At 38.9% G+C, this 20285-nt stretch overlaps 1 protein-coding gene across 2 annotated transcripts in view; it reads right to left on the bottom strand.

Moving 5' to 3' along the window:
• The window catches only part of ARID2 (AT-rich interaction domain 2), a 185891-nt gene extending 166645 nt beyond the window's left edge, over positions 1-19246 (bottom strand). For both annotated transcript variants that reach the window (XM_002823129.5, XM_009247645.4), the window contains exons 1-3: positions 18221-19246; positions 18012-18105; positions 16815-16912 (exon numbers count right to left, since the gene is read on the bottom strand). In XM_002823129.5, the coding sequence (XP_002823175.1) occupies positions 16815-16912; positions 18012-18105; positions 18221-18312 (284 nt within the window). In that variant the 5' untranslated portion in view covers positions 18313-19246. The remainder of the gene's footprint in view (positions 1-16814; positions 16913-18011; positions 18106-18220) is intronic.
• Between the last annotated feature and the right edge of the window lie 1039 nt (positions 19247-20285).

Here is a 20285-nt window from a genome sequence, read left to right as displayed (position 1 = left end):
TAGAGACAGGGTCTCACTATGTCTCAAACTCACTAGGCAGTTTGAGACTGCCTAGGTTGTCTCAAACTTCTGGTCTCAAGCAATCCTCCTGCCTCAGCCTCACAAAGTGCTGGGCCTACAGGCGTTGAGCCACCACACCTGGCCGTACATTGTTATTTGACACATAATGCTATTGAACAATTAATATACTACAGTATAATATAAACATAACTTTTGTGTGCACTGGGAAACCAAAAAATTCATTCTCATTTTACTGTAATATATATTAATGTGGTGGTCTGGAATCAAACCCACAGCATCTCTCAGGTATGTCTGTATTACTCTGTCAAATCTTACCCTACACAAGACTCTCTAGTCTCATATTGTAGCTTGTAAAGACAGATAGGGAGACATTAGTGTCTATTTTACTTAAAAACAACTTTAAGTACTGCACAGAATTGCACAAAATGACACATTTACCACAATGTTAATTAATATTCTACAACTATAACTGACTCTTGATGCTTGTTTAATAAAACCACACAAAAAAATGTTAAGCTTTAGGGTCAGATGAATGAAATGCTACACTATTAATTCTGTAAGTTAGAAATTTTCAGTTCTTTCAGAATTTCCCAAATTAGATTTCCCATTTGCTCAGAGGCCTACCATACCCACCTGAGTTCATAAGAAGCTCCCCAAGTGACAGGAGATCCTAATTCAGTTCAGCTACAATGTATCAGATGTCAAAAAGTACATCACCATTAAAAAAAGAATCCTTGACCCCGAGACTCTGATAGTAAACTAGGAGCAGTACATTATAACTCACAAAACTAAACTCTAATTCTGCACTAGCAATGGTACTTACAGGCTTTTTTCCTGATCTACAAAAGAGGATAATACCTATTTCCTAGAGTTGTTGCAAAAATCCACTGAGATAAATATTTGTAAAAATAAACTATAAATTGTACAGCAACACACACATTATTACAAAAAGATACATTGAAGAATTTTTTTAAATAAAAATAAAAAGCCACAACCCCACAACTACCCTAACCATTTTCATATTTTATTCCCTTCAAGTCCTTATCTTCAAATACTTTTTAATAAAATCATATTCATGTGAATTGGGGGAAGACAGTATAACATGCCTAGGTTCCAGGTTTAAATACTAGGTCCAGCCAGGCACGGTGGCTCACGCCTGTAATCCCAGCACTTTAGGAGGCCGAGGCGGGCGGATCACAAGATCAGGAGTTTGAGAACATCCTGGCTAACATGGTGAAACCCCATCTCTACCTAAAATACAAAAAAAAATTAGCTGGACGTGGTGGCGAGCACCTGGAGTCCCAGCTACTCGGGAGGCTGAGGCAGGAGAATGGCGTGAACCCGGGAGGCAGAGCTTGCAGTGAGCCTCGATCGCGCCACTGCACTCCAGCCTGGGTGACAGAGCGAGACTCCGTCTCAAAAAAAAAAAATACTAGGTCCAGAACTTACTGTGTGACCCTGGGCAAGGTTCTTAAACCCCTTTGTCCTGTTTTCTCATCTATAATATCAGGATATTAACAGTATCTATGTCATAGGGAGGTGTGAAGAGGAAATGAGTTACCACTCAGTGCAGTGCCCGGCACATGGCAAATTAAATAAATGTTAGCTAAAAAAATATAAACTTAACAGTCTGCTTTTTAAAAGATTCAACATGGTATCATAAACCAAAAGTATACTATTAAAGTTTCATAAGAAAAATACTTAAAAAAAAAAAACTTTAGCATATGTTACATTGACTGTTTTTAAAACATATCTCCCTACCAACCCTTTGTCTAGATGTTTTACAGTAATAGAATCAGGCTGGGTGGGTGGCTCACGTCTGCAATCCCAACACTTTGGGAGACCAAGCCAGGAGGATCACTTGAGGCCAGGAGTTGGAAACCATCCTGGGCAACACACAAAGCCCTGGTCTCTACAAAAACTTTACACATCAGCCAGGTATGGTGGCACATACCTGTAGTCCTAGTTACTAGGGAGGCTGAGGTAGGAGGATCACTTAAGCCAAGAAGGTTGAGGCTGCAGTGAACCATGATTGCACCACTACTCTTCATTCTCCAGCCTGGATGGCAGAGCAAGATCCTGTCTCCAGAGGAAAAAAAAAAGCAAACCAGAATCTATCTATTACTTCATACTTCCAGTAGAGGTCTCCATCTAAAAAATTATGTACTAGACTAACCTTTAAATGAGTATCCTTGGTTATTAAAAAAAAAAAACAAAACTATCAAATATATAAGCTTTATCAAATATGTAAGTTTAGGTTTTTATGAGTAAAATATTTAATATAAAGAATATTTGCAGTAAAAAGTGTTTTTTCTCTCTTAGCATAAGTCAGCAGAATCATCTTAACATAAAACCAGGCCAGGCGCAGTGGCTCATGCCTGTAATTCCCAGCACTTTGGGAGGCCAAGGCGGGCAGATCACTTGAGGCCAGGAGTTCGAGAACAGCCTGGCCAAACGGCAAAACCCTGTCTCTACTAAATGTACAAAAAAATTAGCCAGGCATGTTGTTGTGTGCCTGTAGTCCCACCTACTCAAGAGACTGAAACATGAGAATCACTTGAACCCAGGAGGTGGAGGTTGCAGTGAGCCGAGATTGCGCCACTGCACTCTAGCCTGGGTGACATAGTGAGACTTTGTCTCAAAAATAGTAATAATAAATAAAGGCCCCGTTTTATATAGCAAAGAAATCTCTGATGGTCCTCTAAAATTATTCCTTATAAAACAGAATGGAGTGGTAAGTGTAATAAATGCAGCTCTGATTTGGTTTCTACTTTTCCCTTCCATTATTCAGTAGTAATAATCCTAGGCAAGTCAATTATCCCCACGCAGGCCTACCTGAAAAAGTATCCTTATTTCTACCCTTCCAGAAAGCAGAGGGCTAGACCATCTTCTTAAAATTCCTTCTAGTATTAAGACTGATGATACTACAAATCAATAAATAAATTCAGTAGCCATATCCAATTAGAGCTAACTACACACTTCTTGCTCCTGTCTTTAGGAATCTAAATTTTCAGGTGCTGAAAGCTATACTACTGGGCTTCTACAAAACATTAAGTTTGTATACAATAGCTAATATCCACTTCAACTTAGCCCTTTAAATATGTAAGGCTTGGTAAATTCCTATAAGACTGGTTATGAGCAAGAACTGATCAATAAATCACCAAACAGTTTGCTTAAAACTCTAAAGAGTGCTGCCTACACACACACATGTGCCTGCACAAACACACACATTTAAGCTAACCTCCATAGTTTATAAAGAGGGGGCCAAAGAAGGAGGGATGATCCAAGCAATTCTCAGAACTAGGAAGATTTTTTCAATAACCAAATTATGATTAATTGTGAGGATCAAATATACTATGTAAAAACATAACACATTTAATTTAGCATTGATGAATTTAAATGGATTCACCCAAACAAACATAAGATTTCTGACTGTGATTAAAGTACGAATTTGCTTTTCTTCTTTAGGGGGTTCATTAACCTGTAATGAAGACTTGTAAGACTAAAATAATTATTTCTCATCTTGAGAATATAAAAATCAAGCAATAATTTAAATTATTGCCTTATTATTAAGTATCAAGTAATGTAATCAATGGCCAGCAAAGAACAAAAGAGCAAAAACTGTTTCATAGATAGAAAAAGGTAATTTTCCTCCAAATTTATCAGTTAGCACTGTAGCTGACTTGTATTTTTGTGTTAAATTCTTGGAACATAAGAAACACTCATATTCAAATATAAGGTGCAAAAATGGAATTTTAAAAATGTAATGTTCATCATTAGCCCCTCTCTTAAATATAGATAATACCTATGGATTAAAAAAAAAGAAACTAAACTCTAGTAGATAGCACAAAAAATATCACTAAATCTGATTTCTAAGTCTAACAATACCACTCATTAAATAAACAGATAGATGAATACTTTCATGTATCACAGGATTACTAAAATTAAAGTCAATAGTTAAGATTGCATCAAAACGTATAGCAGGCAGTATCTTACTCAATGAGGAAAGGTTAGAAGCATCAAACTAAGGTCAGCAACAAGGCAAAGAAAAGATGTTTCCATTTTCCCTACTAATTAACATTGCATGGATATACTGGCCAATGCAATTAGACAAAAGAAAGTAATTTGAGGCATAACTTAGAAGAGTAAAACAATCCCTATTTGCAGATGACACGCCAAGTATACAGGTAAAATTCTAAAAAAAAAAAAAAAGAAAAGAAAAAAGAAAATCAATCATAAAATCAAAATTATAAAATAATTTAGTAAGGCAGCAGGTTAGAAAATAAAAAAGTTCAACAGCTTTTATATAAATAAATGATAACAAATAAGAAAACATGAAACAGAAAACCACATTTTCAATAGCAACAACAATAACAACATCCCTAAGAATAAACTTTAGAAATGTTCAAACCCTATATAAAGAAAACTTTAGGCTCTGAATGACACAAAAAGATGTGAACAAGTGGAAAGACTTCCATTGCTCTTTGATAGGTCAACTCGGTATCATCACAAAATCAGTCCTCCAACTTATAAATTTAATGCAACCCCCATAAAAAGACCAACAAGCTTTTTTCTCTGGAACTAGAACAAACTGATACTAAAGTACACGTGGAAAAATAAACATTAAAGAATAACCTTGTAAAAAAGAAATATGAGATGGGATTGGCACTATCAAAGATTAAAACGTTAAAAAGTCTAGGCACAGTGGTGCATGTCTATAGTCTCAGCTACTCAGGGGGATGAGGCAGTTTGTTGCTTGAAAGTAAGAGTTCAATGCTGTCATATACTATGACTACACCTGTGAATAGCCACTGCACTCTAGCCTGGGCAACACAGTAAAATTTGTCTCTCTTTTTTTTGAGATGGAGTCTTGCTCAGTCACCCAGGCTAGAGGGCAGTGGTGCGATCTCAGCTCACCACAACCTCCACCTCCCGGGTTCAAGCATTTCTCCTGCCTCAGCCTCCGAGTAGCTGGGATTACAGGCACCCACCACAGCACCTGGCTAATTTTTGTGTGGGTTTTTTTTTGTTTTTTTTTTTTTTTTTTAGTAGAGATGGGGTTTCACCATCTTGGTCAGGCTGGTCTCAAGCTCCTGACCTCGTGATCCACCCACCTCAGCCTTCCAAAGTGCTGGGATTACAGGCATGAGCCACCATGCCCAGCCAACTCAATCTCTTTAAAAAACAAACAAACATGCTGTAATGTCTCAATAATTAAAATATAGTGAGATACCATTTCTTAATCCCCTATATTAGAAAAATTTAAAAAGCCAGACAACACAGCAAAGTTGTGGAAAACAGGTATTTTCATATACTGTTGGTAGAAATGCAAAAAAGTTCTCTCCTACAAAGGGAATTTGGCAATATTTAACAAAACCACATGTGCATTTATTCTTTGATTGCTGCTTCAATCCCCACTTTAGTAATTAGCTCTAAAGACACAGCTGCAACAATGTGAAAATAGGTTTGCATAAAGTTACTAAGATTTACAGATTATTCAGATGACACTATTTACTACAGTAACACTGGAAACAATCTAAGTGCCATTATGTAGGGAACTGGTTGAATAAACTACGATATAGCTACACGATGGAATATTATGCAGCTGTTAAAAAAATAATAATGGGATTCTATGAACTTAGTGATTTTTCAAGATATATGAAGTGAAAAAAGGCAAAATATATATTTTTAATGAGCTTTATTTTAGGAAGGGAAACTAGGCTTAATCTTAATCTTACGTGTTTTACATATTCATAAATAAAACTTGTTGAATTTCATAATTCAACAAACCACAAAATGCACTTACACAAACCTAGATGGTATATAGTCTACTACATACCTAGGCTATAAGGGATAGCCCATTGCTCTAAGCTACATACCTATACAGCATGTAACTGTACCAAATACTGCAGGTAACTATAATACAATGCTAAATATTTGTGTATCTAAACATATCTAAACACAGAAAAGGTACAGGAAAAATACAATATTATATTCTTATGAAAATACAGTCATATATGCAGTCCATCATTTACCAAAACACTTTATGCAGTGCATGTCTGTACTTTTAACATCTTCAGTCTAAACACAAAAAGAACTTCAAACAAATCTGTAGCTATTTGGTAGGTTTGTTGTTTGTTGTGGGATAACAATTCTGGAAGTATTCTATATGTACTGCAGAACTGAGAAGATGAACATATATACTATTACAGAGAACTAGGATTCTTACTGAAGGTTAAGGGAGATACATGGAATGGAAGAAGGAAAAGAACTAGCTAGTATGGAGTGCAATTAGAAGTATCAGCATAGCCTCCTGATTTTCAAAATAAATGTATTTACAGACAAAATAATTTTTTCCCCAGCTCTGTTCTCTAAAAGGGCCTAGAAGAAAAAATAACCCAGTAGCAATGAGCACACCTATCACCTCGATCTTGGTTTCTATATACCATTCCACACTAAATGGAACCAGGATTTTCAGAGAAATAGATGATTCTAGAGCTGGGTAGGCAAAATACAAGTAGACCCTGGAAGATCTTATTTTGTCAAAAAGGAAGGGCTCAAGAATAATAGACACATGTTAAAAAGATAAAGGAGCCAGCTTAAAAGGGCTCTCACTGGCCAAATCTAAGCAGCAAAATGCATAACAATGATAGATTTTAACCATTGCATAACATAAAAACCTAACTAATAAATAAATAAGAATGAAAATATGTCCCTTACTGGAGACTATCAACTAATAAATGTAAAAGGGGCCAGGAGCAGTGACTCATGCCTGTAATCCTAACACTTTGGAGGCCAATGCAAATGGATTGCTTAAGCCCAGAAGTTTGAGACCAGCCTGAGCAAAATGGCACAACCCTATCTCTATAAAACTACAAAAAATTAGCTGGGCAGGGTGGCATGCACCTGTAGTCCCAGGTACTTGGGAGGCTGTGGTGGGAGGATGGCTTGAGCTGCAAGGTCAAGGCTGCAATGAGCCATGATTTGTGTCACTGTACTCCAGCCTGGGTGTTTTGAGACAGAGTGAGACCCTGTCTCAAAAAACAAATAAATGTAAAAGAAATGATAGAGTTAGAAAACAAGCATCATAAAATGCTTGTATCATATTAATAACTGATTCAAGCACAAATAAATGCAAATATCATATTAATAACTGATTCAAGCCCAAACCATCAGTGGATGTTAAAACTACTGGGTAAAAGTTTGATGGTAAGCAAGATAGTTTCATGGTCTCAAGGTATGTCACTACAGATTACTTATTAATTCAAAAAGAGAAAATGGTAACTTTACAGTGGAGAAATCAGGAGGATACCACCTTAATCTCAGCAATAATGAGACAAAGTGACATGACATGTCTCTTGCCAAAAATGCCTAACTTAAATCCTGAAAAAATATTAGACAAATCCAAACTTTATAGTACTTTTGGCCTGTACAGTTCAAAATGTAACATCACAAAAGACACAAAAAGGCTGAAGAACTAGAGATATGATAACTACATGCAATACAAGATAATGAATGGGGTTGGGGGATATGATTGCTATAAAAGACATCTTTGGGACAATTGTTAAAATTTGATTTAAGGTCTACATAATAGAGAATACAATTTTATCCATGTTAAGGTTTCTGAATGTAATAACTGTCCATTGTTACATTAGAGAATGATTTTACTCTTAGGTAATAACATATAAATAAAAGACATTATACTGTAATAATATCCAATGAATAAACGACAGTGATAATGTGTGTATGTGTATATAAACACACACACACACACTTGTCACATTTGCTTTATATTTTTCTTTTATATGTGATAGTGTGTGTATGAGTGTGCACACCATCACATATAAAAAGAAAAATATAAACCAAATGTGGCAAAACAATTAGTTGGTTGATCTATAGGAAGTGTAAGCAAAAGTTCACATATAGATAGCAAAAGAAATTTAACAATTTTGAAAATGAAAAACATGGCAAAAAAAGAAGAAAATAATGGATTCACCATTTCTCTCTCAACTGGACTATATCAAAAATCACATACATTTTTACTACTAGATTGAATTACTACATTGCAATATGAGGCTACCTGAAAAGACAACTCAGAAATTCAAAAGTTTGACTCTTCAATGGTGTAAACTAAAAATTATACCAAACCACTTAAGAACTCTTGATAGACCACCTATTATTTGCAAGCACACTGGGAAGTACAAGTTACTCTAAGCCACTAAGTACTGTTTATGAAGTTCTATGTGGTCTGATCTGAGCTCAAGTATATTGCAAATTCACTTAATCTATGAACCATTATGGAAAGTGTGATCAACCTGAGCCTTACTACTGAAAAATTTAAATTCATCCCATTTTTAAAATATTACAAATTAGGTGTTTTCTGGACAGGACCCTAGCTATGGTCTCTTCCTTGACCTATTTTAATAGAAGAATGTTCCCACTGATCTCATGTATGTTTATATTAACATTTTATTTAATTAAAATTAATCACTGGGCTAGCATAGAGACAGAATAAAATTTCACCCAAAAACACTTCACCATGAAAGATACGTATTATATAATAAACATCATCTTTGTGCATACAGCAATTAACCACTGGGCACTGTACATAAATATTTATCAAGTATGACAGTAAGAACTCAGAAAGACCAGAATTATGGAACCTGGCCACATTTTACAATAAGATGTATATCCAAACAATAGATTACACAACCTTATTTGAATTCTTCATAAAAAGTAACTTTATATTTTATCCCAATTATATGGTAGTTTTAAAAATTATTTACTGATAGAAATAAAAGCCAAGCACACCTGGAACATGGACTATACCTGCATAAGATGAATAGCAACTATGGATAATGTAGGATTATCTATAAGACAATGCTCTGGTCAGGCGCAGTGGCTCACGCCTGTAATCCCAGCACTTTGGGAGGCCAAGGCGGGTGAATCACCTGAGGTCAGGAGTTTGAGACCAGCCTGGCCTACATGGTGAAACCCCATTTCTACTAAAAAAACAAAAAAACAAAATAATTAGCTGGGCATGGTGGCGGGCACCTACAATCCCAGCTACTTGGGAGGCTGAGGCAGGAGAATCACTTGAACCCAAGAGGTGGAGGCTGCAGTGAGCCAAGATCACACCACTGCACTCTAGCTTGGGCAACAAGAGCGAAACTGCCTCAAAAAGAATTAAAAAAAAAAAAAAAAAAAAAGACAACACTCTGTAAAATGTACAGCAGGTCTATCAGCAGGGAAGGGAATGGGAAGGTGAAGCAGGGAAAGTATGGTCTGAAAATATGTAAAATAACCTTTCCTGACTAGCAATTATGGCTGACACTTAAGGCTGGGAGTTGGATATAACCTAAAGCCTTAAAAAAAAAAAAAAAAAAAAAAAAAAAAGTAGCCCATATGCCCCAGGAAGAAAAAAGTTTGGGTGGCATAAAGAATTTTTTCCCTTGCTTTTATACATTAAAAAAAGAAAGAATATTTTTCCTAGTTGTTATTTTTTCTAAGATTAAATAACACAAATACTTCTGAAATTTGAAATGATAAAAATAAAATCTCCGGCCAGCTGGGCACAGTGGCTCACGCCTGTAATCCCAACACTTTGGGAGGCCGAGACGGGTGGATCACCTGAGATCAGGAGTTTGCAGACCAGCTTGGCCAACTGAAACCCCGTCTCTACTAAAATACAAAAATTAGCCGGATATGGTGGCACACGCCTGTAATTCCAGCTACCTGGGAGACTGAGGCAGGAGAATCGCTGGAACCCGGGAGGCGGAAGTTGCAGTGAGCCGAGATTATGCCACTACTGCACTCCAGCCTGAGTGACAGAGAGCAACTCCATCTCAAAAATAAATAAAAATAAATAAATAAAATCTCCCATATGAAAATGTTTTGAAAAACAAAGCTAGTGGACATTAAACAAAACAGGTTATTGTTAGTATTATTACTTTCACAGGAATTTATACATGTTAACTCTACTATGAAATACCAGGACAGACCAACAAAATTTTCACAAACAAGCATCCAGTAAATTCAGTAAAACAAATGGTACCCCATTTGGAAAGAATATAGTAAAGTTCTATGAGGAAAAAAAAACAACATACATATATATAAAGAAAGTTCTCCAATTAGGAAAAATTGTGGAACACTTATTTTTTATTAATTTTTTTAAATCCAAATTACATAAACACACTTAGGATAAGTTAGAATTTGGTAGTTCATTTACTCTTTTTTTCCCTTAACTAAAGTGGAGCCCTTGTTACCTTCTCTGGAGTCCAGAGACAAAGTATAAGGTGTGTCCAAGCTGTGGTCAGAGATGACAGGTGCAGCTTGAGCAGGTGCCCCTAGACCAGATGTCACCTAGAAGTTTTGTTCTGGATGTAACCCTGACCAATATGTTCATGCCATGTTAAACTAGTCATCTCAGCAACCAAATTGGTTTCATTACCATACTTAGATCAACTGTTCTCAAACTTCAGTGTACTTAAGAGTCACCTGGAGCACTCTTTTTAGAAATACATATTAATCAAATTATTAATACCTGAAACCACTGTTCAATCTTAGCATCACTAAAAGGGGACAACTAAACATTATATGCCTCATGATATGATGAAAAGCACAGCACTACCTATTAAGTATGCCTAAAATATTAAATCTGAATATTATTAACCTTTAGATCTATCACTTTTCAGCAAATATGTATGAGGGATAGAGGAACAAGTTAATTGACACCAAAAGAAAGCAATCAAAGCCTGAATTTAAGACAGTCTAAAGAACAAATTGACCCCTTTACTCCAAATCAATGGAATAATGGGGAAAAAAGGGCAGGGGGAGAGGGAAGGCAGCAGCCAAAACATCAAAACCAGCACATTCTCCCTGGGGCTCCACCAAAAATTTCTTGGCAGTAAGGTGGGAGTGAAGCCCTGTAAACACTGACTTAGATATTCATGGAATATGGGTCTATCATTTTTGGTCAACAATTCAGAATGTGATAGCTATTCCTGGACATCACTAAGAGATTTCCATTCCAGCAATAGTTTATTGCAATGTATTTAGTCAAATGAATTATCAATTCACAACATAATGAATACACAGAAAGTATCCAAGCACAAGTGAAATTTATGTTTTAAAACAGAAAAAAATTTTTTGTTATTTCTTTTATCACATTATAGTTTAAACAGTAGAAAATGTATAGTTGTGCATCTCTTACATTGGTGCACAAGTAATTGCAGTTTTGGCCATGGTGTTACACTATTTACTGTGGGGTGAAACACTGGTGAAACACTATTTACTATGGGGAAGGGAAGAGAAGTAATAATGTTTCCCCAAAATTTCTAGAGAGCCACAATACACATTAGCAAAATAAAGTCTCTAAGAAGTCCTGCAATAAAGTAACCTAAGTTTAGCCTTTTGCTCAAGTTCATTTGGTCTTCTTTTCATGAAAATATATTAACATTTCTGGAAAACTAGTGTTTCTAGAGCACAAACTCTAGTTGGCCCTGAATACCAAAGACCGTGGTGATCAAAGAAGCAAAAGGAGAATCCCCTCAACCCCATCCGTCTGCTCCATTTATCCTCTATGTCCTTCCCAATTCAGACAAAATTCATTTTTACCATTAAACTTTAGTAGGTCTGGAAAACACCCAATAAGCACCTTCACAATATAATTAAAACTTTTAAATACTTTACCTAAAAATATATATTAAGTACCTGCTCACTGACTAATGAAATGCAGTTAAAACTTTGTTTTTCCTTCCTTTCCAACTTCTAATTTCATTCAGTTTGAGAATATAAAATATCTAGTAGCAATATACTTTTTTTTTTTTTTTTTTCCAGACAGAGTCTCACTCTGTCACCCAGGCTGGAGTGCAGTGGCACGATCTCGGCTCACTGCAAGCTCTGCCTCCCGGGTTCAAGTGATTCTCCTGCCTCAGCCTCCCCAGTAGCTGGGACTACAGGCGCATGCCACCACGCCCAGCTAATTTGTTGTATTTTTAGTAGAGACGGGGTTTCACTGTGTTAGCCAGACTGGTCTCAATCTCCTGACCTCGTGATTCGCCTGCCTTGGCCTCCCAAAGTGTTGGGGTTACAGGTGTGAGCCACCGCGCCCAGCCGCAACATACTTGTCTATCAAAGACATTATAGATTTCACACGATCAACTATGAAAATACTGAATCCACAACAAAGCAGAGATAGGATTATGAAAGAGTGCTTCTATTCAGGGACATTTTTAGTTAACAGCTAAGGTAGAAAATTTAACTGCAAAAAAAAAGCATATAAACATTTTTGGGAATTATAATGTTCTCATTTTGTATCCTCAGGAAAATTTGTAACCTCAGTGAAAACTATCTGTCTTAGAAAGAACTCAATTTATTTCTACTTTGGGCAATTTAAGCTCTAAAAACATGGATTCTAAGACACAACACGAACCTAGCTGAGCTTTGATAAGTCTTTCAACTTTCTCCACTTTCTGCTCTTCCTTTCAACAAGTCTGCATGTCCTTTAAAAACGTAACAGAATATCAGAAAATATCAAAATCAGGTTTTTTGTTTTTTAAAATGGATATACTGCCAGGCTCAGTGGCTCACTTTTGTATCCCAGCACTTTGGAAGGCTGAGGCGGGAGGATACCTTGAAGCCAGGCATTCAAGACAAGCATGAGCAACAAAGCAAGACTCCTGTCTATACACACACACACACACACACACACACACACACACACGACACAGTTTATAAAGTTAAATTTGAAATACATGCATGAATAACTTATTGATATATTTGTCTTCCAATGTCCATATACTTTTATTTTCCTTCCTTGAATAAGAAGGGCAATCAGTTTATTCAGTTCCGTTTAGCAATTTACAAACTCAGTGCTTATTTACTTAAGGCTTTCTCTTAAAAGAATTGATCTATATGGTGGACACTAACTAGAGAACACATGAGTGTATTCATTCAATGTAACTAACTAATGTAAACTCCCTCAAATGGTGTAATTTAAGAAAGAGCTTTACCCACCAAGAAAAAAAAATAGAATAAATTCACAATGCAATTGAAAATGTACTATGGTAAATATAACTCTACAATTAAGTTTCTGACTATTCTAAAGGTAGGTACGTATAAATAGAAATGAATATTTCAGTGCCAGAAAACTAGTAACATACAGTTTTGTACAATAAATTTTTAATGTCCAAGATATTTCACCCCCTTTCCAAAAAATCAAGTTTTATAAAGGAAACATCAAATCAACCTTGACTATAGCTGTAATATTGGCATCAGTAAGCAAAAACAAAATTTTAAAATATTTGAAATATTTACCTAAATCTTCATACCAAAACTTCAAATTCTTAACCCAGATAAGACCAGCAAATTGTCCCCCAATTTCAACAACAAAACAGAACAAAAAATTAAAATCTACCAAGTAAATATGGAACACATTAGGCAAAGATATACTTGGGCATAAATTTAACCATAAGTAATTTCCAAATATTATTGAACACATGTCATGAACACAACATTTTGGTCCAATTAATGAATGTTCCCTAAGCTATTTAATTTTTTTTTTTGCACTTTAATTTCTCCATCTACAAAATGTAGGAAACTACCTTATCCTTTCACACTATAGGAATATCCTAATAATAAACATTTGTGGAACACATTGAGATGTACATGCTAAGAAAAGGAACTACATAAAAATAAAGTGCATAAACATCACAGATGATTAGTATCCAATTTTTAATTTATTTTATTTTATTTTATTTTTTTGAGACAGAGTCTCGCTCTGTTGGCCAGGCTGGAGTACAGTAGCACGATCTCCGCTCACTGCAACCTCCATCTCCCAGGCTCAAGCAATTCTTCTGCATCAGCCTCTCAAGTAGCTGGGATTACAGGCATGCGCCACCATGCCAGGCTAATTTTTCTATTTTTGGTAGACACGGGGTTTCACCATGTTGCCCAGGCTGGTCTCAAACTCCTGACCTCAGGTAATCCATCTGCCTTGGCCTCCCAAAGTGCTTACATTACAGGCATGAGCCACCGCACCGGCCTCCAATTTTTAAACAGACTGCTTTTACACATTATCTGTAAGCACTTAACTTTTTTTTAATTTTCAATTTGTGTGGGTATACAGTAGGTGTATATATTTCTGGAGTAGGTGAGATACTTTGATACAGGCAGGCACTTATATTTGTAAAAATTAAATGCCAATGTTAAAATAATCAACTGCATTTTCAATTTTAGACTCTGAGAAATTTTTGTAGACCAGCTATAACTAAATAAATGTATGTCTGAGAAAATCAAGCTAACTTCTGGCAGACCATTAATACTCAAGTCTATATTTAATGACTGTCAATATTTGTATCAAAAATAACAAAACACTATTAGAATATACATGGCCAGCATACTAGCTTGCTCTTCCTAATTTAAATTATCTATATTATGAAGATGTATTATAAAACACTAGGCTAACAGCCATCCATCCAATTAATAGCAAACTTACAGGGGAATGTGAGCAAATATTAAACTTGTAAAGGAGGAATAACACATAGAATGACAGTCTTACAATAGGTTAAATGAAAAAGCAGTTCATATTAAAAAATTATTCCACTTGTAATTTAAAAAATACACTGCATTATCTGCTCATCAGTAATGATGATATTCAATCTGATGTAGCAAAGAGGTAACTTATCAAGTTACTCAATTACTATTTCTTACTATGAAGAGCCAATCTTATGGGTAGGTAACAGAATTACTGTTACTTGGCATCTTGTCTGCCAATTAAGATTTTTCAGAGGAACGTGTAAAAGCTAGCATCATATATATCCTCTTACTGTGCAATATTAGACCACCAGGAAACAATTCTTTCAAGGTTGGTAGTACCTAAGTTTTGACCAGCATATTTCTTTTGTATTTCTTTACAAGCCATGCAAATCTTCACATGGTTTTATTTTCCAAAACAAATGCTTCAACTTTTTTCCTAGTAGCCTAGCTACAACCCTGCAAAAACAAACCTAGAGAGTGACATATGGAGGAAAAACAAGTTTAACTAAGAACATAGTTCAAAAAGCAGCTTCTAATAAGAGCAAAAAGCCCAATTTGATCTGAAGACCATGTAAATACTTACAATGTTGAAACTATATAGTTAAAAACAGTACCTATAATTAATGATATCCTCCCAAGATAAAAATGACAACTGGAAAAACGATATTTATAATTAACTTTTGTTAAAAAAAAAAAAATTGGAAGCCTAGATATTAATTTGATTATGCTAAAACTATTAGTATGAATGTAAACTCTTCAGAAAAATATACATCTCATGAATCATGTATATTCTATAGTACTTTCTGGTTATAAAATTTAAGTCAATCAATCTAACAAATATGAAGCAAAACTTCAAAAATATGTATTTCAAACAGTCCAAAATTCAAATGCTTTAATAAAAACATAAAACCAGAATATGTATTAACATGTTCCTCTCAATATCATAAATATAAATGAGCAAATGTATGTCACTATGAATATAAAACTCTCTTGTTTCTCACCCCACTACTAACTCAACAGTTTTGGAGGTTAATTTTGCTTTTGATTTAGCCCTTTAATTTAAAATGTACTCTGACACAAATGCCATCACACATACACAATAGATGACAACCATATTTAATATTTTCTAGACTTCCTGTGTAACTCAATAACTACTCCACAAAGTTCTGCGAACTCCAGCTTCAAGCCTGAAGTCAATCTAAGATAGCCAATAGAAAGTACACCTGTGCGATTACTGCATTTCCTATTTCAGAATGCTGAACGCAATACACAATAACTGAGTGCATCTGAAGCAATAATAAATGCAAAACTCAAATTATGCAGAAGCCACCTTACAAAAAAAGGCCTGTAATATCACTATTAAAAAGCAATAAATACAAAGAATATCATTTTAGTTTTAAATAACACCAACTAAGGATCCTCTAAGGTAAGTACTTTAAAAATAAAACACAGCCTCATGATAAATTACAATATGAAAGTATTCCTAGAAGAAAAACTGGAGGCCAAAAAAAAACGCTAAATCACAAAATATATCATCTAGACTGTAACACATACCAACAGAATAAGAAATTTAACTTTGTCGAATAAGAAGTCAAAAAAGAAGAGGGAGAATGAAAGAAAATCCAGATTATAGTATCCCATTTCATAGTATCCCCATTTTCCTAAAGATATAATAATCCTTTCGAACGTTTTTAAGTCACTGGAAATTCAACAAAAAGTAATTATCAAAACAATCCTGGTCACCTAAGCCACCAACATGTTATGCCATGTAGAAATATTCTATTGAAAAACCTATTCAATGACAATGTTCCAAACAAGAAGTTCCATTAAAAAAAAAATACTTAAAGTCAGAATTTTTAAAACTAAAGGAGTTTCCAAAACAAAGAAAAAAATTTTCCCAAAGGTTACAAAGTTTCATTAACTAACTTAAGTCTTTTACTAAGCATCACCTTTCTGCCCCTCAGTGGGTATCAAGCGATCAATAACAATGTCACAAAAGAATGTTTACCAAGATTGGGGCTGGGGTGTCACCTGTAATGATTTTGTATGAAAAATGTAAACGATCCTGAAATTGGTGAGGAAAACTTTCACCTTTCTACAATCTCACTTTATTTATATTAAATGTGTCTCAGTCTGAAATGAACAAGAGCTTAAGAACTGTTTGGTGTGCAAGGTTTGCTTTTGTTTTTGCTAAAAACAAATCTCTCCATAAGTCCCTTATTTCCAAATACTATGGAAAAGTCACTACTACTCACCGCAAGTAATACTGTTTTAAAGCAAAGGCAGCGTTAGAACAACTTCTGGGAAAGTTGAACTCTTCAACAATTTCTCCCCACTGATTCTTCTCAGAAACCTGGTAAAACACAGGCACACTTGTCTGAACGTGAACAATCTAAGAAAATCTTAACCTAACTATGAAGTAAATACCCATTCTACAGAGATCTGTAGATACCTAAGGCATCAGTGAGTGTTTCGGATCGATCGGTAAGAGTTACTAAGCAAGGGCTTCTTGAATCACTGTGTTTTCACCAGAGAGCCCTGTATTTAATACCACTTGTTTTGTTTGGGGGTGGGGGGGGGGGTTGGTGGGTTTGTTTTGTTTTTGAAACCCGGACAATAACCAATCGCAAGTCCCTCTGTCGCCCCCTTTTAAATCTCAACGCGGTCCGTTTACACTAAAAAAAAAAAAAAAAAAAAAAAAAAAAAAAAAAAAAGTTCAAAAGGATCAATACAGTTCCGGACAGCGACGTCCGCGGGTTCGGGGGGGGGCCGGGGCCGGGGCCGATTCCGATCCCTCTCCCAGATCTATCCATCTCCATAGGCCCTTCTTTGAGGCCTACAGCTTCTGCCTAGCCTTGAAGCCTAAGATGGCTATTTGGAGACAGGTCCTGGTTTCTTTTGTTAGCTGTATAAACCGAGGGCGACGGGGCCGAGGCTGTGCCCCCGGCTGCCGGGATCATTTCGCAGCCGATTATCGATGTTAAACCTGCCCGCGCTAATTTTGAGTTGCACGAAAACTGCTCTCAGAGTCTGTGTGTCTCTGTGTCTCCGCCTGTGCTAGAGCGGCAGCGGCGGCAGAGCTGACTCGCGAGCTAGCGAGCGGGCGGGCGGCGCGGGAGCGGGGCGGGCGCGGGGCTCAGGCTGGCGCCCCGCACGCCCGCACTCACCGCCGCGGCGCTCAGACCCCGCCGGCCCGACCGGGCACCGGGCAGGGCGCGAGCCGGCGCCGGGCCGCCCGCCGGCAGAAGCCCCGCGCCCGCCGCGCGCACGCGAGCCACCAGGCCAAAAACAGCCCCGCCGCCGTCCGCCTCCGTGCCACCGGCTGGGAGCGAAAAGAACGCCTTTTGCCCCCGCGGGCCACCCCCCCAGCCCCAAGCGCCCACTCCGGGGTCAAAGGAGACTTTTTGGAGGAGGCCAGCGAGAGGGAAATACAAATTAAAACTTCCACTCACCTTCGCGAATCCGCCTAAAGTAGTGACTCTGGTGTAGAGACCGTGAAGATCCAGCTCCTTCCCACCCACCGCAGGGATTTTTTTAAAAGGCGACCTGCGAGAGAGAGAAAGCCCCGCACTTGTCAGCCGGGACCCCGTGCCCGGCCCGGGCGGGAGAGCCCCGTTCGCCCCGGCTCGCCCCGGCGCTGCCCCCCCGGTTCTGCTCTCACCCTCTGCTGTGGTGGAACTGCCGCAGCTCGTCCAGGAAAGCGAGTCCCTTTCTCCGCTCGTCCGGAGGCGCCTTCCCCGTCGAGTTTGCCATTATTTTTTCAAAGGAGGTTTTTAAAAAACCCAGATCGGTGTTTTAAAAGCGCCCCCCGCTCCCAGCGCTTCCTACCAGAGCCCGGAGCCCATTCCTCGGCCGGCGGCGGCGGGGCTCAGTCATGGGCCGGCGGTGGCGGCGGCGGCGGCGGCGGCGGCGGCGGCGGCGGCGGCGCAGGGAGGGAGGGAGGGAGGGGGAGGAGGAGGAGGAGGGGAAGGAGGGAGCAGGAGGCCAGGGGGAGAGGAGGGAAGGAGGGAGGGGAATTTCTAAAAAAGTTTAAAGAAATCGGAGCGAAACTAGAAGGGCAGGCGACTGCCGGATCCGCGCGAAGCCGCGGGGCGAGCGCGGCCCCCACCCCTTCCTTCCCTCCCTCCCTCCCCGTGGCCCGGCTCTCGCCTGCCTCTTAGCGCCGCCGGCTGAGGCGGCTCAGCCCGGGGACGCGATTCAACATGGTGCTGCTGCCGGGGGCGCGCGAACGGGCGAGGGGCAAGCCGAGCCGATGGTGAGGGGTCTGGGCGGCCAGAGGCCCAAGAGTTTCGGCGGCGGCGGCGGCGGGGCTAGGGCAGGCGGGGCTGGGGTGGGGACGGGGAGGTCTGTGTGGTGGTTTGTGGAAAGCGCGGTGACAGCGTGTATTTCGGCCCCGGCTCCGCGGGGCCCTCGCACACATTCACGCGCGGCCTCGGCCGCGGAGGCCGGGGCGTCCCCGGGCACAAGCACCGGCGGCAGCTGAGCCGCTGCGCGCCGCCCGCCTGCTTCCCTCCCCGCCAGCCTCCCTCTCTGCCGCCGCCACGGCCTGGCAGCCAGTGCCACACAGCGACCCCCGAGGGCTGGCCGCGGCACTGCGTCTGGCTCCACACCGCCCCGGCAGCTCCTCGCGGGGAACAATAGACTCGGCTCGCCGGGCTTAGGGTTCGTCTGCAATGTGCCGTACATTTCACACGCACACAAAGCCGGCGGAAAGGGGGGCGGCGCGGGGAAACGGCCACTACCGGTTGTTCCAGGGTTAGGGGTGGAGGCGATGTTCGCGTCCCTGGCCCGGCTGTTGGAAGGGCCGCTTCGGAGTCCCCGCCTGCCCGACAGAACCGGTGTGGCGCTCAGAAGGGAAAGGAAGCTCACCGGGGTAGCTCCTCACGCTACGCTAACATTCACAGATCGGAATAAAGTCAATTTGTTACCTTCTGTTTTTGTAAAATCTAAAGGAATCGGCTTTTATGAGCCGTATGCTAGTATTTTGGGGCCTGGTTAGCACATTTTCTATGAATTATCCACACGCTAACTTTAGCAAACTATACGTTAAATACAATGTGAACTGTCTGTCCTAGTTCTGTGGAAATAGAGTAATGCTCTTAATTCATCTTGCCGCTGGTTGGCTTCACATATCAAACTGGAGTATTCTATGAGCAAAGTTATGCAAACTAAACTGGTTGGGAAGCAATCTATCGAACTTCGACAATAATAATTAACGTTTACATTTTTATAGTAAGGTCTTTTCAAGATTGCTGCGTTTAAAATAAATATCGAATAAAACATGTTTTTCCTTGCTTTCAAATGTCTTAAATGTAATCCTCGTTTAAAATATTTTGAAGGTTAAAAAAACCCTTTGCTTAAATGAGAGTCAAAACATCTCAACAAATACTACCACCAAAATTTGCATTTACGAGGGGTGTTGGAGCCGGCTCTTTGCTACAAATGTTAAGATTACAGTACGTGAAACGTATTATTATTCCCATTTTAGTGACGGCCACCACGGGCAAAGTCACTGCCTAACCCAAGGTCACAGGGTAGTAGGGGTCTGGATGGGTTATTTCAGGTAGTCGTTCCAATGGGAACATTGCTTTGGAGGTGAAAAATTATGTAATATAGTGCAGCGTGCTTCCGGTGCTCACTCTAGGAAACGGACTTATTTCCCAACTAAAGTTTGTCTCTTAATTGGGGTCGGAATAAGGTTGTGGCTAGGAAGTTCCTGACACCCC

Source organism: Pongo abelii, chromosome 10, assembly GCF_028885655.2.
Source record: "Pongo abelii isolate AG06213 chromosome 10, NHGRI_mPonAbe1-v2.0_pri, whole genome shotgun sequence".
Lineage (NCBI taxonomy): Eukaryota > Metazoa > Chordata > Mammalia > Primates > Hominidae > Pongo > Pongo abelii.
Note: the sequence above shows the minus strand (reverse complement) of the source record. Positions and strands in the feature narration are given on the sequence as shown.